Source organism: Crocodylus porosus, unplaced genomic scaffold, assembly GCF_001723895.1.
Source record: "Crocodylus porosus isolate Cpor-Errol unplaced genomic scaffold, CroPor_comp1, whole genome shotgun sequence".
NCBI lineage: Eukaryota > Metazoa > Chordata > Crocodylia > Crocodylidae > Crocodylus > Crocodylus porosus.
The window spans coordinates 98137114-98147923 of record NW_017728947.1 but is presented as its reverse complement, the minus strand read 5'-3'; the positions used below and the strand labels follow the sequence as shown (position 1 = coordinate 98147923).

The window sequence follows — 10810 nt, the reverse complement described above, 5'->3', positions numbered from 1 at the left end:
AAGAGGCCTGATGACTACCTGGCTGGACTCAAATATTTGAGTCGAGTCTTTTTCTCCCGCCCAGGCGGGGGGCTCGGGCTTGAAGATCTACAAGGTCCCTTCCGACCCTACTTCTATGATTCTATGATTTATTAAAATAAAAAGGTGCATGTCTACAGAGACCCTTGTAGTTCATCAAGTCTGACCCCCTGCCCTGGGCAGGAATGAATACTGGGCTCATATGACCCCCACTAAGTTAAGCTCATACGACCCCAGTTAGGTAGTTATTGAGCCTCCTTTTAAAGACCCCTAAGGAAGGAGCCAGCACCACTTCCCTTGGAAGCTGGTTCCAGATCCTGGCTGGCCTGAAGAGGCATGGGACTCTTCAGCCTGGAGAAATGTAGGCTCAGAGGGAACTTGGTAGCGGGGGGGGAAGGTTCCAGTGGCAAAACCCCTCGCTGCCATTGCGCCACCCCCCACCACTGCCACCACCCAGCCTCAACAACAGCTGGCAGAGAGGGGGAAGTGGCGGGGAGGGAGGGAGGAGAGACAGGGAGCGGGGGCATAAGGTGTGCCACCTGGTGTCAGTGGCAATGCAAGCTCTCCTCCCCACCCCACCCCCATTCCTGGGAGCCGGCGGCAGCACAGGGTAGAACAGCAGAGGATGGGGGCACACACCAAGCTGCAGTGGGAGTGGTGTGGGGCCCATGGGGTCAGATGCAGCAAGTGGAGAGGGGAGCATGGGGCCAGTGCGGCAGCACCATGGGGTGCTGGGTGGCAGTGCTCCGTTGTGTCCCCCCCCACCCTCCCTGGTCATTCATGATAGCAAATTGCCTATCATGAATGACCAGGGAGGGGGGTGGGGGGACACAACAGAGCACCACCACCCAGCACCCCACATAAAGGCTTAGTCCATCTGTCTGTCTGTGTCTGCAATGCTCTTTAAGAGCACTGGGAACTCAGCACAGTGGGAAGGGCAGAGGGAGGGATCAGCTGAGGAAAAGCAGGAACCAGGCTCCCAGCTACTGTGAGAAAACAATTACCCTGCTACTGTGAGCACTGGCATTACTTGAAATCCATCCGCCATTTTTAACGGGCAATCCGCTAATAAGTACATAAGGAGCGTGCATCAGAAACTGGGAGAATGTCTGTTCACGAGGACACCCCAAGGGAAGACAAGGTCTAATGGACACAAACTGTTGGAAGACAATTTTAGATTGGACATAATGAAAAACGTCTTTACCATCTGAGTCTCCAGAGTCTGGAATAGACTCTCCCCAGAAGTGGTGCAAGCACCTACTCTGGATAATTTCAAGAAATACCTGGATGCTTATCTTGCTAGGGTCATCTGGCCCCAGCTGACTTCCTACCCTTTGGGCAGGGGACTGGACCCAATAATCTTGTGAGGTCCCTTCAAGTCCTAACATCTTTGAAATTTTAAATGTTGAACTTTCAGTTTAAAAAACAAAAAACATACCATCTATCAACCCTAATACAAAATGAGGGGCCTAGACTCTACAGTACTTTTCTACTACGTTACTGATGACAGGAGTTATTTAGCACCACTTAGGAAATGTCAGTGTCCTGATACTGAATCTTCACTTTTGGATTTCAGGCATGACTTAGATTCAAAAATTACTTTCCCCACAATTAATGATGATATATTCTTAACTCAAAGCTCTTTAAATAAGCTTTTGCATTTAATACTATGATAAGGTAAATGATTTTTATTCAAACTGCTTAACATTTTTGCTTTGGGCTAGATATCAAAATCTAATAAACAGTGTAAGAAGAAAATATATTCAGCCCCACAACATTTAACTACCACAGCTTAGAACATTCACGTTTTATAACTAACCTTCAGCATATCCAAAAGGAAGAAAGACTAGACAATCCACAGTCTTTCTAAAGTAAAAAGGGTCAAGAACTTTGGCAACTGATTTTACTTCAACTACAGTCAATAAAGGTTATGCATAGTTACCATCAGCTGCTTAGTAGCCTAAGCAGAGGCATAAATCAGGTCTGCTTGCACCTGGACCCAAGCCCCAAGAGCCCTGAGAGACACTTTGCTCTGAAGGGCAGGAAGGGGGGAAGGTTACCATAGCAAGCTACCAGGGGGTTAATGTAATCTCCTTACTGTATACTGAATGAGGCATGGAGTAATGGCACTCACCCTTGAGAGCGCTAACTACTTACATTTGCCTCAAGCTAGATAGAAAGTAGAAGTAGATTTGCAACTTAGTTTAAGGTGCAAACCTACCCTGCCTTTTACCTAACCTCAAGCTAGCCCTGAGTCTCACCTCCTCCCACAAGTGCTGCCCCAACTCCATAGCCAGCATGTGGGGCTTGTGCTCCAGGTCACTTACTGCTAGTTATACTGCTGGACCAAGTACAATTACTTCAGTTTGGTAAATAACTACAACAAAGAAGTCATTAAGTTTGTCTCAACATGGAGATCAGGTGAATGGACTTGCAAACTGACACACCACCATACCGCAGAAGCGATCCTGTATCAGGGCTGAAATATATTTGAGGGGCACTGCTATGTAATGAGTTGGGCAAAACATTAACAAAGTTGAAGCCGTGTTTTAGGCAGCAACTAACTACACAGAAAAAAAGCAATTTCTTCATGCTAACACCTGTTTTCTCAACTATAAACTGAAAATAATAATGCATTCCAATAAAGCAACTTGAGGTCTATAGATGAAAGATACTATAGATGTCCAAAGTATCATGCATTCAGATAAGTGCTATAGAAATATCTATAAATAATAAATTTGTGGGATGCTGCAGCTTGTGTTGTCCCTGTTCTTTGAATAGAGGACAGTCTCTAGTCCCTGCAATCTGGCACTTTTCACATGCATTGCATTCACTTGGGGGGGGGGGGGGAGCCCACAGCATATGCCAGTACATTTCCAGACCTGATCAGAGCCTACAGAAGGATTTAAAAACACCCCAAATATCTATTAGGCAGAGGTAGATACAAAAGTAGGCTGTATTTTAAAGATTGCTTTTCCTGAACAAAATTTACATGCATCTATTTTTTTTTTTTCCCAAAAACATCGAACTTCACTAGAATCCAGAACAAAGCTGTACATCATCAATATAACCTCATGAAACCCCCAGGTCTTCAATATTTTGATCAGTAAGCTATGTTCTCTGCATGTACATACACTTTGTTTACAATCTGCTATATTAATCATTTATTCTAAAAACATTAAGTTTATATCATACTATAATACAAATTATTCTGCCAATAACGTTGTTGATACATTAAAGTGTTCATGTCTTCAAGATGTTTTGGTCAGACCATGCTGGCTGGAGATGCTAAAGCACATCACATTTTCAGACTACATCCTTTTCAGTATTCCAGTTCCTTTCCCATCACACTCTCCCCATCCTGTACCACAAAGCATCCTCGGGGACCTAAATAGATGGTGTCTGGGTTGCTCTTCCACATATTACTTTACAAAAAGCTACATGCTGAAGCAGAATAGCATGCTCTTCCTCAGCAAGGTTTGCCTGGCAGGAAACTTCACATATAGAAATAACCCAGAAATTTGATTAGCAAATCCAGTAAGAAATCACAACAAACCACACATGCAAGCTATTCAGTATTTGAAACTCTCACCTGTTACTTAAAATTGGAGGACTTGTTACAGTTTGCTAAAAGTAATTGGGGAAAAAAAATTAAAGCTGATCTCAGCAACAAGTGTCAATTAAAAAGTTCCTAGAAATCTCTTCTATAAGGGTAACTTGGATAAACTAGCCCAGTTATACACTATGAAGACACTGATTTTAAAAACCTATTTTTGTCATAATTGCTAATGAAGTGCAACCCTAATAAAAAAGTGTTTCTTTAAATGTCATACAATTAAGTTGAAGCTAGACAACTCAGGCAGGGGAGATCATGAGTATTCATTAAATTAAATTACTGCAAACTGTTGCAAATTTTATTTCATATTGAGAAACTTCAGCTACCGTTAAAGCTTATTTCCCTGGACTAAATTTCAAGACTTAATGCAAATTCATCAGTGGGCATTCATGATTTGGTTACTTAATGGCTTGCTATGAATAAACTAATACTGGTAAGATGCACGTTATAAAATATTTCTATCTGCAACACAAATAAAATCTCAGTGAAGCTCCCTACAAATACAGCACTCGCCTGCAGGATAAAAATGCAAACAGTTTGTTTACATCATAATGCAGCAAAGAAATGTTTTGAGCAAAGACATAACAAACACACCCATCAAACATGGAGGACATGGGGTTTTCAGTGAAAGTATATGTTCTGGTTAGTGTGAATGTATTTTAAAGAATTCTTAACTCACTAAAACATTACAGGGTTTGGAATTTCCAAAACAGAGAGATCCTATTAATGGGACGTTTTCAGGTTCTGTGGGAAGGAGTGTAACAATTTAATCAACCCCTTTGAAACCATCATACCTAGCTGATGGGTAGAGCTGAGAGTGAGGCAGCAAGATGATAAAAGGAACAAAGCAGCAGCAATAGCAGAATTGTCAGTCAGAAGTGGAACACTTCAGTAGATGGTTATAAAAAGCAAAATCATTAGATACAAGGAGGTGGATGCTGTGAACAAGAAACATTCAAGTCCAGCTTGAAACAGGCTACTGATGGGCTCTCTTGAACTAGATGCTAGCTTTTGGAAACTGTGGAAGAAGATAAACTAACAGTTGAAAAATCTGAGTAGGCAGCTTTAAAAAAAAAAAAAAGCAAGCCCATTACCTGACTAGAAGGCTAAGGCAAGGATAGGAGTTATGCCCCGAATAGCTGATGAAGGCAGACAAAAGCACAAGAAGAAAAGCAATGGGTTCTTGAAAGCACAAAGCAAGCCACAAAGTCCACCCAGTCTATTTTAATTCAAGAAACACCTTGAGAGTATTTCCCATGAGTTGCAAGCAGCTCCAACAGATTTCTTTTCCTCCCTCAAAAGAACCTTCATAATTTCCTGAACTCCTCACAGGTCCCCTCCCCGTCCCATCACCAGGAACTCAGCCGCGCTCCATACGAGGCAGCTTCCTTCCGTTCATTATCTGGGAAGACTGCTTCACATTTGGAAAGACGACACGCCTTCACGACATTTACCTCGTGCTCTTGGTTATCCTGCCCATCTTTGCCGCTTTTCCCGCTCTTCCCCGATTTCACAGGCTCCTGCAAACAAAGAAGGCTCGTCACAGTGCTTCTGGCTTCTGCCCCATTTCTCATCTTGGCGGAAAGAGACAAGTTCCCACCCCACCCCCCTCGGGCTGCACCAGCTTCACCCACGAAGCTGGGGCAACTAGGGCAAGTTGCTTGCACCAGACCAGGGATGGAACTGGCCAGACCCATTTACCTCAGGGCAGGCCTGAAGGGAGGAGGAAGAGGTTGGTTGTGTCCAAGTCACCTCCTTGCCCTGGGAGCACCCCTGTACCCAGGGCCACAAACCCTGGGGAAACTGAGGCCCGCTGCAGCCAGACTCGGGGGTGGGGGCTGATTTTGACATTAGAAATAAAGGCCCGAGGCGGGTGGAGGTGGCCCGGCTGCTACCGAACGGGGTTGTGCTCGCCCCGGCCCTTTCTTGGACACCACCCCCCGAGGGGAAACTGAGGCAAGGAGCTCCCTGCCAGCATCCCCGGGACTAGGCCCCGCCTCCCCCCCAGCGCCGGTCGCGGGACGCCCCCCCGGGTCCCTCGCCAGCTTCCGTAGGCAGCTCCTCGCCCCTCCCAACGGGGGCCCGCGCCCCCTCCCCGCCACGGGTCCGCTCCGCGCTGCCCCCCCTCACTTTCTCCTTCTTGTTTTTATTCGGCATGGCCGTCCGTCGGCGCCAGGCCGCAACGGCGCGGCCTCCGGGGTCCCCGCTCCGCACTGCCGCTCCCCCCTCTCCGGCTCCCGGCGGCGGCCGCGGCCTCTTCCCCCTCCCTCCCACAACCCTCCCTTGCGCCCGGCAGGGCCGGCACGCCACCTCGCCATTGGCTGTTGCTCGTCACGTGGCGCTAACGTTCCCCCTTTCCCGTCACCGGGGGCGGGGCCTCTGCTGTAACGTCACACTCCGGAGCTGGCGGCGGGGCGGGCTTGTCCCGCCCCACCCCTTGCCTGGGGGGTGGGGTTGCAGTCGGCCGCCCCCGGCTTCCCGCGCGCGCACCGATGGGAAAGTGAGCGCTGCTCTTCCCCGCGCGGGGGGTGGTTAGCGACTAGGGCGGCGGCAGAGGCTGCTGCTCCGCGCCTGGCCCGGCCCGGCCCGGCTCGGGCTCGGGCTCGGGCTCCGGTGCCGCGAGGGGTCCGGCCCTGCTCCGCGCTTCCGGCGCGGGGAGAGGCTGTGCTGCTGTCCGTCCTTTCCCCGGGCGGGGGCGGCTGAAGTTGTCGGTTTCTGATTCCCGGTTCATTCGCGGTTCCTTTTTCAACGCTGATCTTGAGCGCCGTGAAAGACCGGTCGCGATGAGCCGAAGAGGTTTTTTTTTGTTACGAGTATATTGACTAATAAGTTTTTTATTAGTATATTTACTAACACAAATGTGAAATCGTGTCGTGTATCAAGTACTAGCCCTGAATATAGAGTTGAGATCCGGCTGGGATTATTTCTTCTGATGTTCGAACACTTTCGCTTGTCCAGTTCATCGCTGACTGCCTTTAATTGCGTCTGCAATGAGTTGGGAACAAGGAACTGGGACTAAGGAACTGGCTTCAGCCTCATCCTTTCCCCAAACTCCCAGTCCCTGTTAGGATTTCAGTGGGGGGCAGGATGTTCTCTCTACTGCTGTGCCTCTTAATGACTGTCAGGAGTGTAGGCTGTAGCTCTGTCCGTCTAAGGACAAAGGCAGCCAAGGTAGTAAATCCAATAGATTTCATAGACATTAGGGCTGGAAGGGACCTCATAAGATCATCGGGTCCAGCCCCCTGCTCAGAGGGCAGGAAGTCAGCTAAGGTCAAAAGATCCCAGCAGATAGGCATCCAAATGTTCCTTAAAAGAATAGTTGGAAAAAAACCTTTATTACCCAAAGACCCCCTGTCTGCCCATGAATAACTTTAGTACATGGTGTCTAAACTAGCCTCTGAATAGGAGTAATGGGGTAAAACATTTTATGAGGGAGCTTGATCCACTTAAGAAGGGGATTATGTAGCAGGGGGTTGGACTCAGTGACTAACGTATCTCTTCCAGTCCTACTTCCACTAACATTTCTTTTTTTAGTCCTCTTCCCTGCAGCAGTCCAGTGTGTTTGCTGTTACTGAGCTCTCCTCCAGCAATGGAACAGAATTAACTGATAGTTTCGCTGATAGCCATCAAGTCCTGAGAAGTAGTGCAGTGAAAATGTAGTGCTGTTCCTGGGGCATTAAACCAGGGTGAATATAGATGCAGAAGGACTGAATAAGCTAGGCTGACTAAACCAGACTCAATAAATCATGGCAAATATTGATGCAGAAGGACTGGACTGTATCCATTAATGTTTGTCAAGTTTGAGGGTTTTGTGTGTGTGTGACCACATGGTAGAAACTTTCATGAAAATCCATCTCGCTGTACTTGATAAGGAAAGTTTCTCATTCACCAACAATAACAATTGGCTCTTCCAAGGCCTGTAGAATAGTATATAATTAGTTGGCTGAGGTTTTTAGAAGTTATTTTAGGAGAGAGAATTCTATGTCCTCTATTCGGTGACTTCCAAACTGTGAGAACAAAACAAATAATTTACATTCCCCAGCAAGCTAAAATTAAATTATTTTTTATTGTACCATTACATCACTATGTGGCCAATAATTGTGTTACCACCATGGGACCGACTCTGCAAATCAGATGAAGTAATGTGAATATGACTATGCTCGCAGCCATGTTAGCCTCTGAATGTGTCCAATGCTACCTCAATGTTTCCAGCAACCAGGATGATTTAGACTGAGTGGGATGTTTCTGTAGTTAAGTGTTGTACATTCTCTCTGATCAAGCTCTTGAATACTTCCTAAGTGCTGCATGCATCACAGCCAGTGTTTTGATGATGTCACGCTTAGGGACTGTGGGACACATCTGGCTCATGGAGCCAGTAGAGAGGCTGGGAATTTGGCTGCAGGGCTTACAAACAAAATCTGGACGACAGAGCTACGTTGGCAACATGTCAGTGGCAAGTAACGTTACCATTGTGTTGATCTGGACCACAAGGAGCCCTGCAGTCTTCATCCAGCCTTGGGGGGTGGTGAATTTGGGACCCCTGATGTAGATGGTGGGGATTCAACACTCTGAACTTACAGAACATTTAGAGTATTTAAATATTTATTTATCCAGCTATGTTGGATATAACTGAAATTCTTTAAGAGCAGGCTATGGACAGGAATGTTCAGCATGCCAGCAAGAGAAGAAAGTTTACTCATTCAATCCTTCTTAGCCAGTCCTGGGTTTGTAAAAATTGCCTTTTCTTAGAGCTTTCCTGTTCCCAGACATTGCACTTGTTTAAGTGGAATTCTGGTGTGATCTAATAGGCTAAATGGATTCAAACCTTAAAGTGCTGTTGAATGACAGCAGCTTCCACTACGAGACAAGGACTGGAGGACCTGGTGAATCATCATTCTACATGAGCCTTAACCATCAACCCTCGCTCCTTTCTCCCCATTGTCTATACATACCTTAGTTTTCTGACACCCCATGTCAGGCACAAATGGCAAGTCAAAGACTCAACCTTCAGTGGCAGAAAACAAGCTGAAACAGGCAGGTTGAAACAAAGAACTTCTCCACATCTGCATTTAGGCTCTGTTACAACCCAGGACAGTGGCGCTCAGCTTTATGGTGCCACAGGCCAGATGAGTGGCATAGGGCCATTTCATGGGCCTAGTTGGGCTCTGCATGCCAAGATTGGGCACCTCACTGAGTCCCTCAATGCTATGCTGCCAGCTGAATCAGGCCCTGAACCATGGGATTGGCCCCACCACCACCTCCATCAACTCCATGCTAATGTATTGGGGTGCTGTCACTCTCAGTACCATGCTGCATCCCTTGGCCCAAAGGCTGCCAACTCAGGGCCTCACAGTTGGCCCCACCAGATCAGGTTCTGCACTGCCTCCAGCCAGCCCCTGTGCATCAATCTAGCATGCTATCCAGCCTGTGGATCTCCTTTTAGGTCCAAAAATTTGGGAACAGGGGAGCAGTTGCTGCCAACATTCCTCTGCCACCAAATTTTTGGACCTGTGGGCCTGATGGCATGGTCCATCGGGCTGGATCTGGCTCATGGGTGGCAAGTTGAGCATCCCTGGGCCAAGAGAACCTCCCCTCAGGCTTGCTTGAAGTTGCCAAATTCTGCCTGAAGAAGTCCAGAATGAAAACTTTAATCCATTGGCGGCCAACCTTTTTTGACAGGCATGACATAAATTAGCCCCACAACTTCCCCAAGTGCCCCTCTGATCTCCTTCCCCTACCTTATCTTCTACTCTGCTTTCTGCTCCCTGTCGCATCTGCCTGTCCACCTTTCCCCTGCTGTGTGCCACTCATCGCACACGTGCCACAGGTTGGCTACCTGGTTCAATCAGTCCTGCCTCTGATAGAACCTGGCATCCAATCAATCATCCTGGTTCACCAAGAAGATTGTGTGCATTTGGGAATGATCCTCAAATACCATGGAGTTGTGTCATCTACCCCAACCTGTTGTACACCCAAAGATTGTTGCACCTTTTAAGATAGGTGTCAGAGTACAAACTCCCTTTCAGTCAATTACTTATCCCTTTATCTTGGGTAAATCTTCCTCCAAGTGACACGGTCTGCTGTGCTATAAAGGTTAAATCAGGGTTGTTAAACTCAATTGCTCTCATGGGGTGGATCTGGATGTGGTGGCCGTGATGCAAAGTTTAATTCGGTCATTGTTTATCTCCTTGCTGCTATGCATGTGCCCATCAGGGGCTCCATCACTGAAAATTCAGTGGCAGGTCCCAGCCCCTCTACTAGCCCTGTAAGCTGGTTGCAATGGCTCTGTGGGCTGTATCTCTGACACACTTGTGTAAAATAATTTATTCTAAGCTCTATACAAATTGAACTCTTCTAGAGTCTAATTCAGAGTCTATGGCCTAATTCCAAAATACAGGTTTCCCTTGCTTTATGTGCATTCTGTATATGTGAATTCGCTCTTATTTAATGACCCTTTTTATACCAAGAATTCATTATATGCGAGGTAAATTCATTCTTATGTTATCAGTGTAGTGGAAGCCTGCAGTCAGCAGGTCTGTGCGGTGCATTGTGGGAATGATGCACACCAAAATATAGTCTCCTATGTGGATCTGCACTCTTTGCTCATTGTCTGTGACACGTGTTTCTGTAGTTGCCATCCCAATTATGATAGTGCCCTGTGCTTGTGCGTACTATCTGCTGTTGGTGAGAACTGTACCAAAGTTGTCTTGTAAGGGTGGTAGAAATGGGTCTGGGGGTCAGTATAGTTGAGGTCTTGGAACATGTCCCTGTTTGTTACATTGTAAGGCGGGTTTCTTTTATGAGGATTCAAGTTATGTGGTTTTTTCCAGGAACGCATGTACAGCTTAAAGCAAGGGAAACCTGTATAGTGTTCCAATACTCTGAATGATCACTTAACCACAAAACACAAATGAACAACACAATTGACGTTGCCTAAGATATGCTCCTGAACTCAAAGGTTCCCATGATGTACATGTACATCCCATGATATAAATGTATACTAATACTGCATTTGCACACTTCATTCACTGCCCTCCTTTCTACCTTTTGGGGTGGTCAATAATTAAAGTAATGTTTATGCAGACTTAGTTTTTATTTTTATGTCAAAAATGCAACTGCATATTTTAAAAACTTTTAGCTAAACATCATGAAATAAAAAATGAAAATACACTTCTC

General features: G+C 46.4%; 1 protein-coding gene across 1 annotated transcript in view; it reads right to left on the bottom strand.

Moving 5' to 3' along the window:
* The window catches only part of PPP2R5C (protein phosphatase 2 regulatory subunit B'gamma), a 143160-nt gene extending 137283 nt beyond the window's left edge, over window positions 1-5877 (bottom strand). The window contains exons 1-2 of the mRNA XM_019552524.1: window positions 5765-5877; window positions 5089-5154 (exon numbers count right to left, since the gene is read on the bottom strand). Coding sequence (XP_019408069.1) covers window positions 5089-5154; window positions 5765-5791 — 93 coding nt within the window. The 5' untranslated portion in view covers window positions 5792-5877. The remainder of the gene's footprint in view (window positions 1-5088; window positions 5155-5764) is intronic.
* Window positions 5878-10810: the final 4933 nt, after the last annotated feature.